The sequence below is a fragment of the Coenobita brevimanus genome, chromosome 1 (assembly GCF_032717465.1).
Source record: "Coenobita brevimanus isolate Jiangsu-jjx chromosome 1, ASM3271746v2, whole genome shotgun sequence".
Lineage (NCBI taxonomy): Eukaryota > Metazoa > Arthropoda > Malacostraca > Decapoda > Coenobitidae > Coenobita > Coenobita brevimanus.
The window spans coordinates 60,804,498-60,830,570 of record NC_136954.1 but is presented as its reverse complement, the minus strand read 5'-3'; the positions used below and the strand labels follow the sequence as shown (position 1 = coordinate 60,830,570).

Sequence of the window (26,073 nt, the reverse complement as noted above, 5' to 3'; positions counted from 1 at the left end):
CCCGTGTTTTTTTCTTTATTTTATAACTGTCTTCTTGTATTTGATTTGCCCTGGTTTTGAAATTCGAAGGCGATTCCCTTATCAATTCATACATCCTCATGGATGATCTCGTACTCTTCTATCATATTCTTGCACTTTACGTGATAATGCAACGAATGTGTTAATGATTTTATTATTCCTGAAAGTTCAGTTTATGTATGTTTTGCCAGACACCTTAATCCCCTAAGGGGTGGCCACAAACAAATTGCCTCTGTGTTGCCTGGTCCCCTGCCATTTCACAACCCTGCTCCAGGCTCATACCCCCTTCTGTCATATGCCTCTCCACTCCGTTGTGTCAGTGTCAACTATTTGGATTGTGAGAAGGCCTTCAACTGCATTCCCCACGTGAGATTGCTGGCCAGGCTTGAAGCACTAGGTATAGGAGGGAGCGTTCTGGATTGGATCAGCAGCTTTCTGTCGGAGAGGTACCATCGAGTGACCATTTGTAGTTCTATGTCGGACTGGTTACCTGTACTGAGTGGGGTTCCTCAGGGGTTGGTGTTGAGGCCAGTGTTATTCCTTGTGCATGTTAACGACCTAGTGATCAACCTTGAGTCGACGGCGAGCTTGTTTGCCGATGATGCCAAGATTTATACCACGATCAAGACAGATGCAGACGTTCGAGCCCTTCAGAGAGATTTGGAGTGACTAAACGAGTGGAGCAACAACTGGCTTCTAAAGTTTAATGTTGACAAATGTGAATCAATGCACATTGGTCATAACAAACCCCAAGCGTACTACCAGCTGAATGGGACAACGTTAAGGAAATCAGCACAGGAATAGGACCTGGGTATCTTGGTGTCAAACAGCTTGAAACTGTCAGCCCAAGTGGCAGCAAAGACTAACAGCTGCCTGGGAATTATCAAGAGGAATTTCACTGTATTAAGCAAGGAAGTACTGGTGCCACTGTACCTCTCCCTTGTGTGTCCAGTCCTGGACTGTGGGGCTGTGTTGGTCCCCATACCTGACGAGGGACATCCAGACTCTCGAAAAGATCAGGAGAAGGGCGAGAAGACTAGTGACAAAGATAAAACACCTGCCCTATGAGTATAGATGCAAGGAACTAGGTTTCCAGACACTCCAAGGAAGAAGAGTCAGGGGGGACATGATAGAGACGTAACAACTGCTGCACGGCTTTTAGGATGTCCCCTACTCCAGATTCTTTAAGAACACCAACAGTCTGCGAGGACACTCCATGAAATTAGCAAAACCAGACCATTGGCGGACGTCCCTGAAAGGAAACTGGTTCGCCATCTGGGTTATAGACAATTGGAATGCACTCCCAGAGAGTGTGGCAAGCGCGCCTACAATAGCTACATTCAAAAGTCGTTATGATAAACATGTCAGTAGTTAGAGATATAGTACTGGCTGACAAGTCTTAAGAGGTGGGGATCAACACAAGAAGTCATCATCTTAATTCCCCACTGTCTGTTCATAGGTAAGCTTCCTTGGCCTTCCCCTCCTTCTCCTCCCCTCCACCTCATTCACACTTTCCTCATTAGTCTCTCACTCTCCATCCTCTCCTCGTGGCCAAACCACCTAAATGTATTTCTCCTAATGCTTTCCATCACATCCACATCCATGCCACAATGCCCCTTCATCTCCACATTTGTCAGTCTGTCTTTCCATGCAACTCCACTTGCTCCTCTCAGATAACTCATTTCCACAGCTCTCACACTTTGTGTCCTTTCAAGAGGGTGACCTTAGAGTTGGTATCACATTGCTGTCATGCAGTGATTTTTTACTTCCATGCTTACTTCCCTGTTTTTTATCACTGCTTTCAATGAACCAGCCACCTTTCTTCCTTGTTGTATCCTTTCAAGCACTTCACCCTCCAAACTTCCTTCCTTATTCATCACATTACCCAAGTAATTAAATGCACTCATTTTCCATTTCCTCCTCATCCAACCTCATTGTACATAGAGTGACTTCATTTCTCTCAAAGACCATAACTTTACTCTTCCCTACATTCACCTCCTCATTCCGTGTCTTACACACTCTTTCAGACTCATTCACCAAGCCCTCTAGTTCCCCTTCATCTCACATAATAATACAGTGTCATATGCAAACAACAGTACAGGGAGTTTCCAAACGTTGCCCTCTCGCATCTCAATTTGGGACTGAAACAGAGATGTGTGATGTCTCCATGGCTGTTTAATATATACACAGATAGTACACTCACTCTTCTGTCTTTCATTCCTTCATTCTTTCCTCTTCCTTCTGCCTGTGGGTGACTCTACACTGAGTGACAAGCCAAGTGGTTTCCTGTACACAGGAAACCATTTACTATGCTGGGTGGTAACCATATAACCAAATTTTGGTGCCTGGTGGTTTAGTGGGTAATTATTGTGCTCCAATCGGATTGAGCCGGTGAAGGTTTATATCCAAGGGGTGATTGGAGTTTATTGCTCATGTAATGCCACACAGGGATGAGTGAGGTTGGTCACTCTCATCTTAAATGTCAGGACCAACTGCCTAGCCCCGGGCTCCTACGCTCCTCATGGGGCAACGTAGGATTGGATGATGAATGGATGGATGGATGGATTGTAAAGGAGGTGCAAGGTAGGGCAGTGGATGAGGGGGTGGCTCTAATGAATGAGGGTGAGATGTGGAAGATTCTGGTGTTGCTGTTTGCTGATGATTCAGTATTGTTGAGTGAAGATGAATGGGAGTTGCAAGGTTTGGTGAATGAATTTGAAACAGTGTGTAGGAAAAGGAATCTGAAAGGGAATGTAAACAAGAGTAAAGTTATGGTGTTTGAGAGGAATGAAATCACAGAATGCACAGGGAGGTTGGATGGTGAGGATATGGCGAATGTGAGTGCATTCAAGTACTTGGGTAGTGTGATGAGTAAGGATGGAACTTTTGGGGATGAAGTGCATAAAAGGGTACAGCAGGGAAGGAAGGTTGTTAGTTCACTGAAAACAGTGATGAGAAATAGGGAGGTGAGTATGGAAGTTAAGAAGTCACTGCATAATAGTATTGTGATCCCTACCCTGACGTATGGAAGCGAGGCATGGGCCTTGCTAGAGGGGAACAAATCAAGAGTGAGAGCAGTGGAAATGAGTTACTTGAGAGGAGCATGTGGAGTGACATGGAGGGACAGGTTGACTAATGAAGTGAAGGAATGTTGTGGGGTGGATGTGGATGTGATTGAGAAAATTAGGAGAAATACAGTGAGGTGGTTTGGAGATATGGAGATAATGGAGAATGAAAGACTGACTAAGAGAGTGTATGTGCATGAAGTGGAGGGAGGGGAAGACTGAGGATGAGGTGGAGGGATGGAGTTGAGAGGTATTTGAGGGAGGGGGGAGTGAGCTGGGGGGAGGGCAGTCAAATGGTGGGTGACAGAGCCACTTGGAGGCGTTTTGTCTGCGGCCACCCTTTGCGGGATTAGGGCGTTGTGCTATAGATAGATAGATAGATTTAAGTACTGTGCTTGGGTAGTGTGATGAGTAAGGATGAAAATTTAGAGAGTGAAGTGCTTGAAAGGGTACAACAAGGAAGAAAATTTGCTGGTTCCTTGAAAGCAGTGATAAGAAACAGGGAAGTGAGCATGGAAGTGAAAAAGCTACTACATGACAGTATTGTGATACCAACTCGAACATATGAAAGTAAAGCTTGTACGTTGTTGGAGGGACAGAAGTCAAGAGTGAGAGCAGTGGAAATGAGTTTTTTGAGAGGAGCCTGTGGAGTCACTTAGAGAGACAGACTGACAAATGAGGAAGTGAAGGAGTGTTGTGGTGTGGATGTGGATGTGATAGGAAGCGTTAGGAGAAACACACTGAGGTGGTTTGGCCATGTGGAGAGGATGGAGAGTGAGAGACTGATGAGGAGAGTGTATGTGAGTGAGGTGGAGGGGGAAAGAGGGAGGGGGACACCAAGGATATTGAGTGATGGAGTGGAGAGGTATATGAGAGAGGGGTGTGTGAGCTGGGAGCAGGACAACGAAATCGCCTGGGACTGGGTAACGTGGAGGCAGTTTGTTTGTGGCCACCCCTTAAGGGATTAAGGTGTCTGGCAATAGATAGATAGAGTTAGGTTAAGCCTGTTTTGATTAAGAAAGTTTAGGTTTGGTTAAGAGAGACAAAGAGAGAGGGGGGTTGGGGAGATTTATTTTGTGTATGATTTTGGGGGTTTATTAAAAAATTTTTGAAATGTTTTTACATATTTTGCCGTGTTTTATGTAAGTTATTGCATAATTCATAATTTTATACAGTATTCAGGTATGGCTAAGCTCAATCCTGAAGCAAAGGTAAAGGATGAGGGGAATATGGACTGGTCACAACTCTGGATAACCTACAAGCCTCGTTCAACTCCGCTCATCCGCACTGGAACTTCTTGGCTGTCACAGGTGAGCTTGGTACAGCTCATAGTAGAATGGGATTGCAAACCTCCTTTGATAATTTCAGTGAAATGTACAGATTTGGTTTACTCTTGCTACCTCCAGATGATTTGACATAAAAAAGACATCTTATATGGAATGAGTTGGTGATGTCATTATGGAACTCGCCCAGTTTGAAAGGTCTTTCCTGAGTGGAATAAAATTGCCCAGTGATAGGAAGAATGCAATAAAACCCCTCTAACTCAGTTGGGAGGGAATGCTGTTCAAGTTATAAGGGTGTCTGCTACAGCAATTGAGTTATATATAGCCTCAAAACATGTTTTACTCACTGTGAATTACAATTCACAGTTATAATTTTTTTTCTAAATCTAAATAGCCACTTGGGTCTTGCCTTGAAACCCTCATATTTCATATGTTTTGCCAGACATTCAGCAGCTGCTTAAATTTCATAGCTTTTAGCTTTGATACCAGCTGAACGATGTTGTAGGTGCACCTTTTATAAACAGCCTCATCTAAATTTTCATATCTTGGTTTTCTGAATTGTTTCACTGTTGATTGTTCACAGCTAACATCAGACTTGGCTACACTACTCAGAAGTTTGTTATTAGCTTTCATTTTATCAGAGACATACTGTTCTGCCACAGTTTAGGATGGATTTGCCCTTTCGTTTAGCTTTTCAAGGATTTTCAGTATTTCTTGGTTAGGCAGACACTTTTGTAAACGTCTGGGGGCAGACTTAGGCCAGAGGCCAAAAGTCTTTGGATGACAATTTTCCTGTTGATCTTTATTGTGCCTGTAAAAAAAAAAATAACAATAATATGCTTTCAACATGTATCTGGAGTCACTAAAGAGAAAATGTAGTTTGAGGAGGTAAAATCACGAGACAAACTTTAACAGGAGCATTATCATCTTGGTCATGCGTTGGTTATTTCATATAGCTTGTACTTGTCCAAGTTGCATTGAATTTGTCTGCCCAGATTTTTTTTGTCTAAGAAGTATGGAGCCCAAGTTAGATAGGGTCTGGTGTATCTAAAAAATATGTCATTGGACAGAAGGGATTAGCTCTTTCAATCTTGTGATGTATTTTCTGTTTTGTTTTTGCTGCCACCAAATCATTTTTTATTATTTTAAGAAAGATTTCAAATGCTGCACTGAAAAGGTTAATTAAAACTACAGTAGTTTAGTGGGTAATTATTGTGCTTGAATCGAATTGAGCCAGTGAAGGTTTATATCCAAGGGGTGGTTGGGGTTTATTGCTCACGTAATGCCACTCAGGGATGAGTAAGGTTGGTCACTCTCATCTTAAATGTCAGGACCAACTGCCTAGCCCCGGGCTCCTGTGCTCCTCATTGGGCAACGTAGGATTGGATGATGGATGGATGGATATCTGATCTCTTCAGTTTTATAAATTACTTGTAATCTAAAGCAAATTTTGCAGAAGTATCGAGTAAAAAGAAAAAAATCAGAAAGTGAAAAATGTTAACATTAGGGGTAGGGTTGTGAGAGGTAGACCTTAAAAGAACAGAGACGAGGTCATTGACTTTGTCCTCAGGAATAAGGGACTGAATAGGGAAGCTGCCAGAGATCATGCAGCATGGAGAGCCACTATTAGGTGACACATGCAAGCATGTTGGAGCCTTTAAAAATGAAAAAAGGAAAGAAACATCACTGTATTGAAGACATTAGAATGGGTAATGTGTGGAATAATATCCATAGAAGTTTGCCCTTGATGGGAATGTTTGATGTAACCTGAAAATTTACTGACATTAAGCTGTAGCAAATTGGCTTTAACAGTTTATAGAAAAGTAGTTGAATTTCAGTGAGTAAGTTTTAGTGCATGTAAACATTCAGTTAAATGGCATGCATCATATTGACCCTTATTATGTACAGTACAGACCCAAAGAAGCTATACTTGTAACAGCAAGAGGTGGTGGAGAAGCCCAGTCCACTCTCTTCAATCTTGAATCCATGTCAATGCTTGGGGGTGGGGTGAGATGTGGCTACATGAGGTTGAGAGTCCATTTGGTGACTAGTGCAGGGGTACTCTCAAAACTTGAAAGACTTCTTCACCTGTCTGCCCCCTCCCCCCCCTCTCTCTCTGTCTCTGTCTGTCAGTCTGTCTGTCTGTCTCTCTCTCTTTCTCTCTCTCTCTTTCTCTTTCACACACACACACACACACACACACACACACACACACACAGGTCATTGACAGAGACGGAGCTCTTCCTGGATCGTGGGGAAATAATCGCTGAATCAGCGACGAAAGAAGACCAGCCTATTTGTGATTATGTTAGTGAGTGCGTGAATGGTGGTCCCATCGGACGGTAGTTAAAAAATCGCAGATTCGGTCATAAAAACAAGATATAGTGAAAATAGAAAGTCTCCATATGGTTGATTCATGGCGGAAAAGGATGGCGCAATGTTTACAAGTGGCGAGAGAGAGTTCGAAGGCTTCTCTGAAGAGGACATGGGAAATGGAAGTACACTGTATTAAGTTGAACCAAACAAAAATAGCAGGTGTAGAGAAAACAGCGGAGAGGAATGTCCAGGAGATAAAAAAGGTATGGGCAGTAATTAAATGGTTACAGGAACAGACCATAGAGCAGGAAAACGACATCAAAAGTCTGCGAAATAAACTGGAAAAAAATTTGTACACATAGTGACGAACAAGAAAGAGAAGTTACTGAATTAATAGTGAGCAATAAATCAGCCTCAAATGAAATAAAACAGCTTAAGAGAGAGAATAAGAGGTTGGAAGAAGAAAGAGACAGGATGAAAAGCAAACTAGATGAGTTTGAATCCAAATCAAGAATACAGGATGAGAACATTAAAGAAATCAAGGAGCAACATAAGGGGTGGAAGAAAATTCAGGAAGAGGGAAATTTAAATTTGAAAGAGATTATAGAACAACAAAACAAGGAAAAGGTGGATAGAGAAGTGGTTAGGGTGCTGAGAAGTAGAGAATTTATAGTTAGGGATGTAGCAGATAAGAAAAAATGTGTAATGATTTCAGGAGTTAAACAAAAACGTATGACAATAAGATCAGAAAGAGAAAGAGAAGAAATGAGTAAGGTTAAAGAAATAATATCAGTAGTCATGGAGGAAAACAACGAAGCTCAAGAAGAGATTGAAGAGGTGTTTAGGTTAGGAAAGTATGAGGAAGGAGGGGCAAGGCCATTGAAGGTAAAGTTTAAGTCTCAGGCAACAGTAAATGAAATTATCAGTAGAACATGGAAATTATCAGACTAGGAAGGGTTCAAAGATGTTTGGATAAGGAGAGATGCAAGTGAGGAAGAACGAGCTAAAATAAAGGAGTTAGTAAAGGAAGCAAAGGTAAAAAATGAACAGAGAACGGAGGAAGAGAAGACAGTGTTTTATTGGAGAGTCATGGATCAGAAATTAAGGAAGTGGTACCGGCGGAGAGAAGGAGAAAAGAGGGTGTAAAAAACATCAAAAATAATTGGAAGGTGGCATATACTAATGTTGATGGTTTAATATCGGCAAGGCTAGATATCAACGATTTTTTGAGGGTACATGAACCTGATGTTATGTGCTTTGTAGAGACCAAATTAAGAGAAAATGTTGATGTCCATTTGGGAGATGGTAAATACAAACTGGAAAAGAGACAGAAAAGAAAAAATGGAAGGAGGAATGATGATAGCAGTAAAGAACAACATAATTGTAGTTACCATGCAAATGGGAGAAGGCAGAGCCAAAGTGATAAATATGAAATTAGAAACTGGAGAGAATAGCAATAGAGATATGGCAGTAGTGTATGTTCTCCCTAAGACAAGAGCATGGAGTGATGATGAATACCAAAAAATGTTGTCAGACATGGCTAGTTATTTACAGAAAATGATTGAGAAAAGCAACAGCACAATTTTAATGGGTGACTTCAGTTGTAAAGAGGTGAACTAGGAGGAATGGGACTCAGGAGGCAGCGAAGATTCGTGGGGCACTATATTCTTAAATACAACAATGAACAGTGTGATGACGCAATGGGTCAAAGAAGAGACACGGTTCCGAGGTGAGGACACACCAGCAAGACTAGACATACTGTTTACCAAAGAACCCAGTGTAATAGAATCATAGGAATATCTGTGTCCTATTGGAAAAAGTGATCATGTGGTCATTGAGTTCCAGATGATAACAGGGAACATTGAGCCACGAGACGAGCTTTATAGGCAGGGAAGATGCAACTTTGGGAAATCAGACTTTACAGGTTTGAGAAAATTTTTTGAAAATGCAGATTGGAGAAAATTAAGAGAATCAAGAGAGATACAGAAGAAGTGGGATATTTTTCTAGGCTTCTATAATTCAGGAGTGGAAAAATTTGTGCCAAGAGTAAGGGGGAAAGAAAACAGGAAAAAGGAGTGGTTTAATAGAAGGTGTATGATAGCAAAAAAAAGAGAGAGATATGGCATGGAACAATTGGAGAAAGAGAGGTAACAACAGAACAAAGGAGAAATATAAAAGAACTAGAAATGAATACACAAGAATACATAGAGAGGAAGAAAGGAATTTTGAAAAAGGTATAATAGACAAATGTAAGGATGAACCCAAACTTTTATAGATTTGTCAATGGCAGATTGAAACAAAAGGAAGGAATCACCAAACTGAAAGTAAAAGGAGAGGCCTATAAAGATGCAGCAATGCAAGCAGAAATAATGAACAAATGTTTCCAATCAGTTTTCACAAATGAAAAGGAGTTTGTGGAAGGGACAGGAGTGTCTAGAAATGTAATGATAAAAGATATAAAAGTGGACGTACAGGAAGTGTATAAATTACTGGAAACTCAAGATGTAAGGAAAACCCCAAGACCAGATGGAATCTCTAATTGGGTACTGAAGGAATGCAGAAAACAACTGGCGGATAAGATTCACAGTTTAATTGTGTGTTCTCTGGAAGAGGGGAAAGTGCCTCAAGAATGGAAGAGGGCAAATGTGGTACCAGTTTATAAGGGAGGAAACAGGGAAGAACCCCTGAATTATAGACCAGTGTCCCTAACCAGCATGGTTGCAAAATTGTGCAAAAGAATTCTGAAAGATAGATGGATAAAATATCTGGAAGAGATGAATATTTTGGCTGATAGTCAATTTGGATTTAGAAGTGGAAGGTCATGTGTTTCCAACTTGTTGAGTTTTTACTCAAGAGCGATTGACGTGCTACAGGAGAGAGATGGTTGGGTGGATTGTGTGTATTTAGATTTGGAGAAGGCATTCGACAAGGTACCTCATAGGAGACTAATGTGGAAACTAGAGCATATAGGAGGACTGAAGGGGAACCTCCTGGAATGGGTGAGAGATTTTTTGAGAGACAGACAAATGAGGACAGTAATAAAGGATAGGATGTCTGGATGGAGGAAAGTAACAAGTGGAGTCCCACAGGGCTCGGTGTTGGTGCCAGTAATGCTCCTGATTTATGTAAATGATATGGTAGATGGAGTGAACAGTTATGCAAGTCTGTTTGCTGATGATGCAAAGATCTTGAGGAAGGTAGAGGTTGAGGAGGATTGTAAAATACTGCAGAAGGATCTGGATAAGATACACGATTGGAGCCGGATGTGGGAAATGAAATTTAATGCAAAGAAAGGTAAAGTATTGGAAATGGGTAAAAGTACCAAGAGGCCATCATTGAATTATTTGATGGGTGATGAACCAGTCACGAAAGTGAGAGAAGAGAAAGATTTGGGAGTGCTGGTCCTGGACAGTTTGTCACCTGAAAAACACATTAACAAGGCAGTTAGAGAGACGTATAAACTCCTGACTAATATAAGAGTAGCCTTTCATTATATGGATGAGGAGATGATGAAAAAATTTATCGTGGCCATGATTCGCCCCAGGTTAGAATATGCAGCAGTAGTGTGGTCCCCACACAAAAAGAAAGATATAAACAAGATTGAGAGAATACAAAGAACAGCAACCAAAATGGTCCCCAGTCTGGCAGACCTGTCATACAGAGAGAGGTTGGAAAAGCCTTCCTTAGAAGAAAGGAGAAAGAGAGGAGACATGATTGCAGTGTTCAGGACCATGGTGGGAGTAGATAAAATTGACAAAGAAGATCTGTTTTTATGGGATAAGAGAGTAACAAGAGGACACGGAATGAAACTGAAGACACCAAGCTGCTTGAAGGATATCAAGAAATATAGTTTTCCTTATAGATGTATAGACCTGTGGAATAGCCTGGACAAAGAGATCGTCCATTGTAAAAACTTAAACGAGTTTAAAGCAAAATTTGACTTATTGAGAAACAGATACGGGACCCCACGAGTGTAGCTCATTTCCTGTATATCACAATTAGGTAAATACACACACACACACACACACACACACACACACACACACACACACACACACACACACAGGTCGCCAACAGTGACGGAGCTCTTTGTGGATCGCTCGGAAATAATAGCACAATCAACGTCAAAAAGGACACCAGCCTAATGTGATTATGTGAATGAATATGGGAGTGGTGGTCCTGTCAGATATTAGTAGAAAACCACAGGTTTCAGTCATAAAAAGAGTACAAGACACAGTGGAAGTACAAAGTATGTTTGCATCATGGTGGAAAGGGATAGTTCATTGTTTACATCTGGTGCCGGTGAATTTGCAGGCTTCTTCGATGAAGATAAGGGTAAAGGAAGTACTGAACTGAACCAAACAAGAGTAGCAGGAGTGGAGAGAATGGTGGGGAGGAATGTCCAGGAGTTAAAAAAGGTACTGGCATGGTCAATAATTCAAGAGTTGTGGGAACGGACCTCAGAATAGGAGAAATAGATCAAAGTAATGCAGAATAAGTTGGAAAACGTCCGTGCACACAGTGCTGAACAAGAAAGAGAAGTTACAGAATTAAAAGTGAGTAACAAATCAGCCTCAGATGAAATAAAACAGCTCGAGAGAAAATAAACGTTTGGAAGAAGAAACAGACAGGATGAAAAGTAAACTAGATGAGCATAAATCAGAATCAAGGATGCAAGATGAATACATTATGGAAATCAAGGAGCAGCACAAGGGGTGGATGAAAATTCAAGAGGAAGGAAATATAAATTTGAAAGAGATTATAGAACAACAGAGCAAGGAAAAGGTGGAGTAGGAAATTATTAGGGTACTAATAAGTAGAGAATCTTTAGTCAGGGACGTAGCAGACAAGAAAAAGTGCATGATAATTTCAGGAGTAAAAGAAAAACTGAGGAGTACAAGAGAAGAACTGAGTAAGGTTAAAGAGATAGTCTCAGTAGTTATGGAGGATAACAATGAAGTGACAAAGAGATTGAAGAAGTGTTTAGGTTAGGAAAGTGCGAGGAAGGAGGGGCGAGGCCAATTGAAGTTTAAGTCTCAGGTAGTGGTAAATGAAATCATCAACAGAACTTGGAATTTAGCAGACAAAGTGGAGTTCCAGCATGTTTGGATATGGAGAGATGCTAATGAGGAAAAAATAGCTAAAATAAAGGAGCCAGTAAAGGAAAAAAGGAAAAAAAAGAGAATGGAGGAAGAGAATACGGTGTTCTATTGGAGTTTTATGGATCAGAAATTGAGGAAGTGGTACTGATGGAGAGAGGGAGAGAAGAGGGAATAAAAAAGAATGAAAAAAGTTTGAAAGTGGCATATACTAATGTTGATGGTTTAATATCGGCAAGGTTAGAAATCAACGATTTCTTGAAGGTACATGAACCAGATGTTATGATTTGTAGAGACCAAGTTAAGAGAGGATATTGATGTCCAGATATGGGAGATGGTAAATACAAACTGTGGAGAAGAGACAGAAAAGAAAAACCAGGAGGAGGAGTGATGATAGCAGTGAAGAACAACATAAGTGTGGATACTGTGGACCTGGGAGAGGTTAGGACTGGTGACAAATATGAAATTAGAAACTGGAGAGAATGGCAAGTGCGACCTGGCAGTAGTATATGTTTCACCTAAGATGAGGGCATGGAATGATGATGAATACCAGATGTTGTCAGACATGGTTAGTTATCTACAGAAAGTGATTGAGAAAAAGAACATAATTCTGATGGGTGATTTTAATTGTAAAGAGGTGAACTGGGAGGAATGGGACTCAGGAGGCAGTGAAGATTCGTGGAGCGCTGTATTATTATATATGGCAATGAATAATGTGATGACCCAGTAGGTCAAAGAAGAGATAAGATTCAGAGGTGATGACACACCAGCAAGACTAGATTTCCTGCTAACCAAAGAACCTGATATAATTGATTCTTTGAAATATCTGTGTTCTATAGGAAAAAGTGATCATGTGGTCATTGAGTTCCAGATGATAAAGGGAACTTAGTGCCAAGAGATGAGCTTTATAGGCAGGGAAGATACAACTTTGGGAAAACAGATTTTACAAGATTGAGGAAATTTTTCAAAAATGCAGATTGGAGAAAATTCAGAGAGACAAAAGATACAGAGGAAGTGGGATATCTTTCTAGACCTCTATAATTCGGGACTGGAAAAATATGTGCCAAAAGTAAGTGGGAAAGAAAACAGGAAAAAGGTTTGGTTTAATAGGTGGTGTATGATAGCAGAAAAAAAAAGTAGAGGGACATTAGGCTACATGGAACAACTGGAGAAAGAGATGTAATAATAGAACAAAGGAAGAATATAGATGAACTACAAATGAATATACAAGAATACGTAGAGAGGAAGAAAGGAACTTTGAAAAAGGTATAATTGATAAATGTAAGGAAGAACCCAAATTGTTTTATAGATTTGTCAATGGGAAATTGAAACAAAAGAGGGGAATCACCAGACTGTAAGTAGAGGGAGAGGTCTATAAAGATGCAGCAATGCAAGCAGAAATAATGAACAAATGTTTCCAATCGGTTTTCACTAAAGAAAGGGATTTTGAGGAGGGGGAGGGAGTGACTAGAAATGTAGTGATAAGAGATTTAAAAGTGGAAGTGCAGGAAGTATATAAATTACTGGAAACTCAAGATGTAACGAGAGCCCCAGGACTGGGTGGAATCTCTAATTGGGTACTGAAGGAATGCAGTGAACAACTGGTGGATAAGATTCACAGTTTAATTGTGTGTTCTCTGGAAAAAGGGAAAGTGCTTCAGGAGTAGAAGAGGGCCAGTGTGATACCAGTTTGTAAGGGAGGAAACAAGGAAGAACCGCATAATTATAGACCAGTGTCCCTGGCCAGCATAGTCGCAAAATTGTGTGAGAGAATCCTGAAAGACAGACGGATAAAATATCTGGGAGATGAACATTTTGGCTGAAAGTCAGTTTGGATTCAGAAGTGGAAGATCATGTGTTTCCAACTTGTTGTGGATTTACTCAAGAGTGATTGACATGCTACAGGAGAGAGATGGTTGGGTGGATTATGTGTATTTAGATTTGGAGAAAGCCTTTGACGACGTACCGCACAAACGACTAATGTGGAAATTGGGGCACATGGGAGGACTGAAAGGAAATGTCCTGGAGTGAATGAGAGACTGTTTGAAAGACAGACAAGTGAGGACAGTAATAAAGGACAGAAAGTATGGATGGAGGGAAGTAAAAATTTGGGTCCCATAGGGCTCGGTGTTAGTGCCAGTATTGTTCCTGGGGGTAGGGGAGTTTCAAGAACACTCCCCCAGTATCCCTGCTTGTTGTACGAGGCGACTAAAAGGGTTGGTGGTGGGTTAGTGCCCCACCCCGTAAAAAGAACTAATTAAACAAGCGAATGAAGCGCCTCGGACCAGGACGGACCATACGTTGACGACTAAGGAACGGACAAAGGACATTCTGAGGGTGGGAACTTGGAATGTGAGAGGAGTGAATGATGAAGTGAAAGAGAGAGAGATTGTTCAGGTGCTTGAGAATGCAAAAGTGGATATATGTGGATTGACTGAAACTAAATGGAAAGGTGAAAGGGTGAGAGAATGGGAATATGGTTTAGGTATATGTGCGGGAGTCATTTAGAATGAGAGGGCAAGAGAGGGAGTATGTCTGATGATAAGCAAGAAGTGGAAGGAGAATATAAGAGAGTATGGAACAGTGGGCGCAAGGATTGTATGGGTGAGGATGAAAGTAGGTATACAAGCATGGGCGATTGTATGTGTGTATGCTTCAACAGAGGACCGAGTGGCAAGAGTGAAAGATGAGTTTTGGGCGAGAGTAAAAGCATATATGGACAAATTTGAGAGGAGCGAGAGAGTGCTTTTGATTGGAGAGATGAATGGCAAAGTTGGGAATGTGCGAGTGGATGGAGTGGTTGGTCAGTGAGGTGTGCCAGCTGAAGTAGATGGGAATGGTAGTGCGTTGGTGGACATTGTGCTGGTAAGGGGTTGGCCATAGCCAGCACCTACTTTCGGCATAAGATGATCCACCGGTATTCATGGAGAGTAATGAGAAGGATGGATGGTGAACTTGTTGAATGAAAGGCAATGATAGACTATGTGTGTGTGGATGAGCGAATGAGAAGAGAAGTGTTGGATGCAAGAGTTTGGAGAGGGTGGGGGAATGGAGTCTCGGACCATCACTTAGTGATGGCCAAGGTAAAGCTGCAAAGGAAATGGTTGAGGAGACGAAGGGGAAGACAGGAGGAAACAGCTCCTGTGAGAAGAGTGGAGAATTTGCAAGATAGTGAGAGAATGGCAGAGTATAAGAGCATAGTGGAAGAAAGATTGGGAAGGTATGAGCTAGAGCAGATGGAAGGGGTGGAAGACGTATGTAAGATATTTACGGAAGAGATAGGCACAGCGTGTGAGGTGGTTTGTGGAGTGAGGAGGAGATGCAAGGGTGTGCAAGGGACAGCATGGTGGAATGATGAGGTGAAACGAGCTGTAGAACAAAAGAAGAAGGCATATAGTGAATGGTTAGCGAGTTGGTGTAGGGGAGAAGATGAGAGAGAGAAGAGAGAGGTATATGTGAGCAGGAGAAGGGAGGTGAAGAGACTGGTGAAGGAGTGTAAGAAGAAAGTGGATGAAGAGTTTGGGAGGAATCTGAGTGTGAAATGGAGGGAGAGTAAGAAATTGTTTTGGAAGGAGGTAAAGAAAGTAAGGCAGTGTGAAAGGGGAAATAGTAGGGGAGTGAAAGATAGGAATAATAGATTGTTGGTGGAGAAGAGAGAGAAATTGAGGAGATGGAAGGAGCACTTTGAGGATTTGTTGAATGTAGAGAGTGACAGCAGTGCGAGTATAAGTGGTTGGGGAATGGCTGGGAGAAGAAGAGATGAGAGGAGGGAGGAAGAGATCAGTAGGACGGAAGAAATTAAATGCTTGTGTTATTGGAAGATTGTTACTTTCCATTGTGGTAAATTATTACTCAAATTGTACAGTATTAAGTATGAGCATTGTCCCAGCTCACTGTGTTGGACTGCCCGTATGTCACTGCACCACTGCTTGGGCTGGCTCAGTGTCATATCAGGGCCTGAGACAATGTGTAGGTGAAAGTTACAGGGGTGCTTTTTTAATTTTCCATACATATGCTTTGTAGCTGATGCTTGGAGTCATGACTGATGCTCATAACATCAGATTTTTGGTACTTGTAAGATTGAAAAGTGTCCTGTATATGTCAACCTCCCAACACTGAAGTCTCATATGATGGATGCTCGTATAATGGGACCTTACTGTACTGCTCTTATTACAGTATCAAGTAGCAGTGTATCCTTCAGGTAGTGTTATGTGTGGATGTGCGTGCTCTTTCTTTTTCGTATTTATGTACAGTCCATTGTTGCAGGACCCCACCTAGGTTAGTGTGTTCAGAGCATCAAGCATACCTATTTGTGGTTCATGTATTAATTTCTGTTTATTGAAATGTGGCCACTGGTATGTGTATATCCAGCATGAATACTTCTTTCAAAGGGTAGTGAAAGTTTTTCAGAAATATTGATGAGGTTGTGTTTGAGATCCATGTATGTAAGATAGGAAGAATGATGATTGATTTTTTGAAGCAGTCTTTCAGTTCCATATAACCTGTTGTTCCAATGAGTGCATGTGTGACTGGAATTGCATTTCTGCGTGATGTATTCTGAAGTACAGTTCAGTCTTGTGTATCTGTTTCTGAGTCATCAGCTTAGAATCATAGGATAGGAATTACTGGTAGCTCCAGAAAGAAAGATGGGTGGGCAAGTCTTGGAGAAAGTTTCAGATTTGTGGGAGAAAGGACAGAACCTTGTAGGATGCCATTGGATTAATGATTTGAATATTTGGTTTTGGTGTATGGGCTTGTGTACCTGAGAAGATATTAACCAGCCAGCTTTTCAAAACAATATTATGTTCAGATTTTTCTTAATGTAGATGTTTCTTGCTACAGTTTCTAGTCATTCATCCATCCTCCCATCCATTATTGCCCCATTAGGGGTGTAGGGACTTTGGGGGCTAGGCTGTCATGTCCAGACATTTAAGAGGAGAGTGTTAAAACTTTATTCATACGGTATCTGTTAGTGGTTTGTGGGAATTTATTCTAGTATCCACGTAGAATAAGTTTTGGTAATTTGATGAATATTTGAAGTGGTTGAAAGCTTTGGGGTAAAACACATTTTAAGGCTGTATCTGTGGTATTTACAGCTGGCAGCAGAGGATGGTAAAGGATGTATCATAGATTACAACACCAAACACAGACTCAAGGAGCTTGCTGAACAGATCCTTAAGAATGATGCTGCCTGTTACAGCAAAAGTAAGTTATGTATTAACTTTGTAACTCATAGATTTTTCATAATAATATTGACAATACAGTACCCTCGCATCCAGTACGCATTTGTCCAGTACTATTTTCGTCCAGTACGGTCGGCAAACAAATGAAATAATTTATTACTCTAGTACAGATTTGTTGGGCTAGCACGGATTGACCACACAAAGTGAGCCAAGTCCGAGGAGCTCTTCTCTAGTATTGAAGTGCTGCGTCCAGTACTACTACTCGCGCACACGCGAGAAGATGGCCAACACCGAGGAATGTTTCCCCAGTAGTGCTGTGCCAGTCCAGTATGCCTTCTTGGTGACTCGTGACGTGTGTCAGTCAAATTGCAGTATTGCACTTCCCGCTGATGACGAAGACGATAATGTGTCAGTGTGTGACTATGAGGGAAGTTGAGGCAGAGAGGCCTCCTCAGGATCCTCCAGAGGGTCAGTAGGACCTCCTACAGCCTCAGAAACCCCTCCCCCTTCCCCCCCAAGCCCATCACGACTCACCTTGAAGGTTGGTAAAATCTTAGTTTGTCAAAATGCAGTTAAGTTGAATTTTGCGGGGATTTTTTCAAGGCTTGTCTGACATTATTCATTTTTCCCATAAGGTTTATCGTTTGTCCATTACGGATTTAGTCCAGTATGGTAGTATTGTCTGACAAAAATACCGTACTGGATGCGAGGGTACTGTATTATGTTCCTCCGACTACCATATATACCACAGTAGAATATTCAGTGTTGATCATTTTGACTTTCAGATTGTAGGTTTTGTATTCAGTAAATAATGGATGAAAAACTATACTGTACTGCAGTAATATTGCCAAACCTCAGACGATGTTTGTTATGTGATCTAACATTAACATCTCATCATCATTCTGATTATCATCATTTTTATCCTGATCCTGATCATCATCTTGGTTTTAATTTCCCATCTAAGGATAGGGTGAGCTAGGATCCAAAAATAAGAAACAGAAAGTATAGAAGTGGGAAAGGTATTGACAGTACAGTATACCCAGTGAAATGGACCAGACAGTCATTCATACATCATTCATGCCCCAAGAATTGTGGTCACACCTCACAGGCCTAACCATCTGCACTTGCGTTAATGTGTGTGTGTGTGTGTGTGTGTGTTTTCCCCATAACTTGTCTGCCTTCCAAACTTAATTTATGGTGTTGAAGAAATAAAAAAGAGCTAATCTTGTGAAATTATTTATAAAGTTTATCTTTACTGTTGTAGATTAATAACAATAATTAAATAGTGAGTGATATCTGGCACATTTCCAGTCATGCCCAAACAGCCCAAGCCCCAAGGAGGCCTTATGTTACCCCCTGGGGGTAGGGGGGTCTGTCAAGAATACTCCCCCAGTATCCCTGCTTGTCGTAAAAGGCGACTAAAAGGGTTGGCGGAGGGTTAGTGCCCCTCCCCGGAAAACAACTAACTAAAAAAAACAAACAATAAGCCTCGGACAAGGACTGACCAAACGTTGACGACCAAGGACCGGACAAAGGACATTGCAATTGGAACGTGGAATGTAAGAGGAGCAGATGATGAGGTGAAAGAGAGAGAGATTGTCCAGGTGCTTGAGGATGCGAAAGTGGATGTATGTGGAATAACTGAAACAAAATGGAGAGGAGAAAGTGTGAGAGAATGGGAGTACGGATGGGGTATATGTGCAGGAGTAGGTGGGAATGAGAGGGCAAAGGAAGGAGTGTGTATAGTTGTGAGTAAAAGATGGAAGAGGAGCATAAGACAGTATGGATCAGTTGGATCAAGGATTGTGTGGGTAAAGTTGAAAGTTGGAATACAAATGTGGGCAATTGTGTGTGTGTATGCGCCAACGCAAGATCGTGCTAGAAGAGTGAGAGAAGAGTTCTGGACAAATGTAGAAGTATGCATGGAAAAGTTTGGAAGGAATGATGGAGTGTTTTTGATTGGTGATATGAATGGTAAAGTTGGGAATGTGAAGGTTGGTGAGTGGGGTGTGCCTGCTGAGATAGATGAGAATGGCAGTGCGTTAGTGGACATTTGTGCTGGGAGGGGGTTGGTGATAGCCAGTACCCTCTTCAGGCATAAAATGATCCACAGGTATACATGGCGAGTGATGAGAAGGATGGGTGGTGAATTGAGTGAAAGGAAGGCAATGATTGATTGTGTGTGTGTGTGGATGAAAGGATGCGAAGATGTATATTGGATGCAAGAGTTTATAGAGGTTGGGGGAGTGGACTTTCTGACCACTACTTGGTGGTGGCCAGAGTTAAAGTTCAAGTAAGATGGAGGAATAGAAGAAGGGAAAGACGAGAGGAAGGAGTAGTTGCAAGGAGAGTGGAAAGGTTACAAGAGGATGAGAAAAAGGCAGAGTATAAGAGAGAAGTGGAGGAACGATTGGGCAAATATGAGTTGGAGCAGATGGGGGACGTGGAAGGTGTGTGTAGAATATTTACAGAAGAAATATGTGCAGCATGTGATGTGGTGTGTGGAAGGAAGAGAAGACGGAGGGGGGTGCAAGGAACAGTGTGGTTGACTGAAGAGGTGAAACGGGCTGTGGCACAAAAGAAGAAAGCATACAATGAATGGATGAGAAATAGGGACGTGGAAGAAGTTGAGAGGCGGAAGAGAGAGTTATATGTAGAAAGGAAGAGAGAGGTGAAAAGATTAGTAAGAGAGAGTAAGAAGAGAGTGGATGAGGAGTTTGGAAGGAATTTGAGTGTAAAGTGGAGGGACTGTAAGAAAATGTTCTGGAAAGAGGTGAAAAGAGTAAGACAGGGTGGAAGTGAAGTTAGCAGGGGAGTGAAAGATAAAAATGGTAGATTACTAGTGGAGAAGGGAGAAAAAGTGAGCAGATGGAGAGAACACTTTAAGGAATTGTTGAACATAGAGGATGGAAGTAATGCGAGTATAAGTGGCTGGGGAATGGCTGGGAGAAGGAGGGAGGTGAGAGGACAGGAAGAAATCAGTAGGATAGAAGTTGTGGAAGCAATGAAGAAAGTTAAATCAGGGAAAGCCCCAAGAATTGATGGAGTGTGTGGTGAAATGTTGAAGCATGGGGGAGAGATAGTAGTAGAATGGATGTGGAAGATGTGCAGATTGGCCTGGGAGGAAGGTAGAGTCCCGGAGGATTGGAAGTCAGGTATAATTATTCCCTTGTACAAAGGAAAAGGGGAAAAAGAAGTGTGTGGTAATCATAGGGGCATTTGTCTTCTTAGTATAATAGGAAAAGTGTATGGTAGGATACTTATTGACAGAGTTAGAGAAAGAACAGAGAAATTAGTTGGAGAAGAACAGGGAGGCTTTAGGAAGGGAAGAGGTTGTGTAGATCAGATATTCATTCTCAGATCTTTAGTGGAAAAGTTTCTAGAGAAGGGAAAGATGTTGTATGTGGCTTTCATGGATTTGGAGAAAGCATATGACAGGGTGGATAGACTAGGATTGTGGAAAGTGTTAAGAATATATGGAATAGATGGGAAGTTGTTGAATGCTGTGAAGAGTATGTACGATGGTGCGAAGGCTGCAGTGCGTGTGGATGGTGAACTAAGTGAATTTTTCTCTTTGAAAGTTGGGTTGAAACAGGGATGTGTCATGTCTCCATGGTTGTTCAATCTGTACATGGATGGGGTAATAAAAGAGGTACAAGGTAGGGTAGTGGATGTTGGAGTGGCCCTGGTGAGAGAGGATAGTGTTTGGAAACTCCCTGTACTGTTGTTTGCAGATGATACCGTGTTGTTGAGTGAAGACGAAGGAGAGCTGCAAGGCTAGGTGGATGAGTTTGAGAGAGTGTGTAGGAAACGGAATCTAAAGGTGAATGTAGGGAAGAGTAAAGTGATGGTCTTTGAGAGAGGTGAAGTCAGTGAATGTACAGCGAGGTTGGATGGTGAGGAATTGGAAAATGTGAGTACTTTTAAGTACTTGGGTAGTGTGATGAGTAAGGATGGAGGTTTGGAGGGTGAAGTGCTTGAAAGGGTACAGCAGGGAAGAAAGGTTGCTGGTTCTTTGAAAGCAGTGATAAGAAACAGGGAAGTGAGCATGGAAATGAAAAAGTTACTACATGACAGTATTGTGATACCAACTCTAACGTACGGAAGTGAAGCGTGGACGTTGTTGGAAGGACACAAGTCAAGAGTGAGAGCTGTGGAAATGAGTTATTTAAGAGGAGCCTGTGGAGTCACATGGAGAGACAGGCTGACGAATGAGGATATAAAGGAGCGTTGTGGTGTTGATGTGGATGTGATAGGAAGCGTTATGAGGAACACACTGAGGTGGTTTGGCCATGTGGAGAGGATGGAGGGTGAAAGACTGACGAAGAGAGTGTATGTGAGTGAGGTGGAGGGGGAAAGAGGGAGGGGGAGGCCGAGGATGAGATGGAGAGATGGGGTGGAGAGGTATATGAGAGAGGGGGGTGTGAGTTGGGAGCAGGGGAGTGAAATGGCGGGGGACAGGGTGACTTGGAGGCGATTTGTTTGTGGCCACCCCAAACGGGATTGAGGCGTCTGGCAATAGATAGATAGATAGATAGACACTGTGAGTGGGGCTGCATCTCTTCTGACCTTCATTGTGACACATACTTTATTTATTACAAATGTAATATTTTGGTTAACCACAAGCTTATTCGTCTTTTGTTCTCATCATTGTCATTCTTGCTTTTGACCATCACCATTCCATCTTTACCTCTGCCTAGGAGGTTATGTTTTACCCGACATTGATTTGTTTGTCTGCTAGTCTGTTTGTGTATCAGTTAGCAGGATTACTCAAAAAGTTATGAATGGATTTTGATGAAATTTTGTGGAAGGATGGGCCATGGCCCAAGGAAGAAATGATTATATTTTGGGCCGAATCCGGAGTATCCCAGACAATATCTCCAAAAGTTCTCAGTGACTTTCAATGACATTTTGTGGAAAGGTGTGCCATGGACCAAGAAAGAATTTATAAAATTTTGAGGGAGATCTGGTTCCTATTTCCACAGATCTGGTTCCAGGCTTACTCAAAAAGATATAAACAGATTTTGATGAAATTTTGAGGAAGGGTGGGCCATGGGCCAAGGAAGAAAAGGTTAAATTTTGGTGCGGATCCAGATCTGGAGTATCCCGCACAATATCTCCAAAAGTTCTCAATGAATTTCAATGGAATTTAGTGGAAAGATGGGCCATGGGCCAAGAATGAATGGATTATATTTTGGGGTGGATCCGGATCCTATATCCATGGATCTGGATCCAGATCCTTTTTAATGGCATTCGCTTTGGCGGAGGTATACACTTTCCGAGCGCATCCTAGTTTCTTTAATATGACTGACTTTTAGATTTTATTACAAATTGAAATTTCATCATTTGTCATTCAAAATGACTACTCTTTTTACCCTGACTTGATCCAAAATTGCCATCCCTCCATCTTGAATGCTGAGTTGTAAAAACAGTTGAACATTAACCTATGATGCTAGTCAGAAAGAAATGCCATGGAAATACTGTGCAGCCGTAGTATTGTTTTTCCCCCCATTGAACTACATAAATTAAGCTGCAAAAAAAGGATGAAAATCTGGGCCAGGTTAAGGTGAGAATGTAGTTGTTCCCCAGTAATTTTACTTTTTCCCTAAATTCAGTGGATAGTCTTCCTTGCTTCCTTTTAGTACTCCATTGCATGCTCACTGCATTCATGACTTTGTTTTCCCATCTGATTATCATCCCGCATAGTGATTTAAATGTGGGTAGAAATATACTTTTAGATGTTTATTTTCATGAAGAAGTAAGAGAGTTTCTCTGCATTTTACCCTTGAAACTGATGAGCAATAGACTGTACCTTTTACATTCTTTCGTACAGCTAAGCTTCCTCTTACATAATTTGAGATATGAACAGTAACAACACACACACACACACACACACACACACACACACAATGTGTGGCATGGTTGATAGAGCACTCGACTCCCAGTCCAAGTGACCCGAGTTCAAGCCCTGCTCAGACTGCGGTAAAATGTGTGGGTGAGGTGAGCTCTCACCTGTCGGGTGTAGCTCAGTGCACACTGTGGCAGAAGACCTTCAAGGATTTGAAACAGCGGGGTAAAGATTAGGCGGTCTGTCTTCTTGTGCCTTTGCTTCACTCCATCCTTGATGATGCTTGGTAGTGTGTCAGCGCTCCTCAGGAGAAGCCAGGGTCAGCATGTTGACCCTTTTAGGTTAGGAAACTAGACTAAGGACCTGTGTATTTTTGACCACTGGCTGCCATGAGTTAATAAACCAGAAATTATTATTAATCCATCCTTCCATCATCCAATCATATTTTGCCCCATGAGGAGTGTAAGAGCCCAGGGCTAGGCAAATTGGTGACATTTAAGATGAGGGTGACCAGCCTCACTCATCCCAGAGTTGCATTATGTGAGCAATAAACCCCAATCACCCCTTGGATATAAACCTGCACAGGCTTAATCCGATTGGAGCGCCTTAAGTACCCACCAAACCATCAGGCGCCTTAACCCTTTCATACACAGGGGCCCGGTGAAGAATCCAACCGCTCACACTCTTTTGATGCAGGATTCGTCCAAGTGAAATCCAACCGCTCGCACTCTTTTGACTCAGGATTCGTCCAAGTGAAATGAACCGCTTGCACTCTTTCGATGTAGGTTGAGTCCAACCATATAATTTGCTGTATTTTTTCCCAGCAAAAAAATATAGTGTGTGAGTACTTTATATATGTCAGTGTGTAAATGAATACATTACTGAATGATAAAGTATGGTGTTTTATATCCTAAATTTTTTCTTCATTCATTACGAAGATCATTTATTCATTTGTAACATATGTCAGTTTCATAACAATACACTTAAAAATCAGGGCAGGGGAATGAAATGATTGTAATCATTTTACGATGCTGCACAAATCACTGAGTGAGGAATGTGTGGTATTGTTATTCTGTATTCCATAAAAAATTTTCTAGTATAGCTAGAAATGTCATTTTTTAATGAAATAGATCGCAGATAAATGTTCTACAATATTCTTCCACACACTTTTGAGTTTGTGGAAAAGTTTTGTTATTTGGGAGACGTTGTGTGCTGGAGGTGGGGCTGGAGCTAGCTCTGTGGCTAGGGTGAGAAGTGGTTGGAAGAAGTTCAGGGAGGTCTTGCCTCTCTTGACATTGAGAGGACTCTCCCTACGTGCTAAGGAGTCTTTGTATGCAGCATGTTTTAGGAGTGTAATGCTGTATGGTAGTGAGACCTGGGCAGTGAAGGAGGAGGATATCCGCCAGCTCAGACGTACAGAAATGACAATGATTAGGTGGATGTGTAGTGCGTCCCTGCGTCCAAGGTCTGGGGGGGCTGGGTTCACGATAGAAGAGTTGAGAGGTAGGATGGGACTGGAGTGTATTGATGTGATGAGGAGAGGTTGATTGAGATGGTTTGGACATGTGGAGAGGATGGGGGATGATAATAGGGTGAGAAGTGTTAATATAGGGGGTGGAGTTGTGAGGGGTAGACCGAGAAAGACATGGGACGAGGTCATTAAGTGTGACCTTAGAGTTAAGGGACTGAATAGGGAGGCTGCAATGGATCGTGCAGCATGGAGAGCCGCCATTAGGCGGCCAGGGCCGACACATGCAAGCATGCTGGAGCCTTTAAAAACGAAACAAAATGATTCTATTATCATTGCCGAAATATAACCAAATTTTGGCGCCTGGTGGTTTAGTTTGTAATTATTGCATTCCAATTGGATTGAGCTGCTGAAGGTTTATATCCATGGGATGGTTGGGGTTGATTGCTCATGTAATGCCACTCAGGGATGAGTGAGGCTGGTCACTCTCATCTTAAATGTCGGGACCAGCTGCCTAGACCCGGGCTCCTACACCCCTTATGGGGCAATATAGGAATGGATGATGGATGGATGGATGGATTGCCAAAATGTTTATATGTCTGTGAGTAAATGAGCATTGAATAAATAAGTGAATGATACAATATGGTAATTTTTTTTTTTTTTAATAATTTTTTTTCATTCATTAGGAAGATTATTAAATTATAACATAAACTAGTGTCAAAGCAATACAGTTATAATAAGGGCGGGAGAATGAAATGATCGAAATCAGTTTCTGATACCGCATGAATCGCTGAGTGAGGAGTTTGAGGTCTGGGCTGGCAAGAGACTGTCACTCAGTAATTGGAACTGGTTGGACTCAGGTGGCATCGGAAGAGTGCAAGAGAGTTAATTACCCATTAAGCCACCAGGTGCCAAAATTTGGTTGTATGATTACCATCCAGCATAGTAGATGGTTTCCTGGTATACAGGAAACCATTTGACTTGTCACCCAGTGTAGCGTCACCCATAGACAGAAGGAAGAGGAAAGAATGAAGGAAAGAGAGACAGAAGATGGAGTGTAAAGTCACCCATAGGCAGAAGGAAGAGGAATGAATGAAGGAAAGAAAGATAGAAGAGGAAGGAAGGAAGAGAGGAATGGACAGACACCCAAAGCAATGCTACATCAAGTGAGTGGATGATTACACACACACACACACACACACACACACACACACACACACACACATATACACATATATATATATATATATATATATATATATATATATATATATATATATATATACAGTACCCTCACGTCCAACACGGTAATATTGTCATGCTTGGGTCCCGTGTTGGACCAAAAACGTGTTGGACAAACAACAGAGCTTATGGGGAAAAATGAATTATGTCATCAACCCTAGGAAAAGTCACCCTAAATACCTACCATATACCTATACATTTATTGGTACTACTGTGATTATAATAAATGATACTGTACTATGAATGATAACTAAACTTTTACGATAATGTTGGTGGGCTTGCTGGGAATGGAAGGTGATATCTGAGACTAGGTAGTCCTAATGGGTCCCTGGAGGATGGCTGCTGGCATCACTAGCAGGTAATGGCTGCTGCTCCTCCTCAACCTCCCTCATAAATCCTTTGAAATTCCTCTCCCCTTTCTTCTGCCTCTCGATGAATTCTAGCTTGGTCGCCTGAGGGAGGTGCCACCGCTTCTTGGGGTTCTTAGAAGGTTTCCTAGGCATCGTGAGCAGGGTAAAATGCAGCAGCAAGGGCAGAAAATGCAGTGAGAA

The 26,073-nt window shown here is 41.7% G+C and overlaps 1 protein-coding gene across 1 annotated transcript in view; it reads left to right on the top strand.

Moving 5' to 3' along the window:
• The first annotated feature begins 4,263 nt into the window (after positions 1-4,263).
• The window catches only part of LOC145405854 (CCAAT/enhancer-binding protein zeta-like), a 106,521-nt gene continuing 84,711 nt past the window's right edge, over positions 4,264-26,073 (top strand). The window contains exons 1-2 of the mRNA XM_080277131.1: positions 4,264-4,393; positions 16,878-16,986. Of these exons, the coding sequence (XP_080133257.1) occupies positions 4,268-4,393; positions 16,878-16,986 (235 nt within the window). The 5' untranslated portion in view covers positions 4,264-4,267. The remainder of the gene's footprint in view (positions 4,394-16,877; positions 16,987-26,073) is intronic.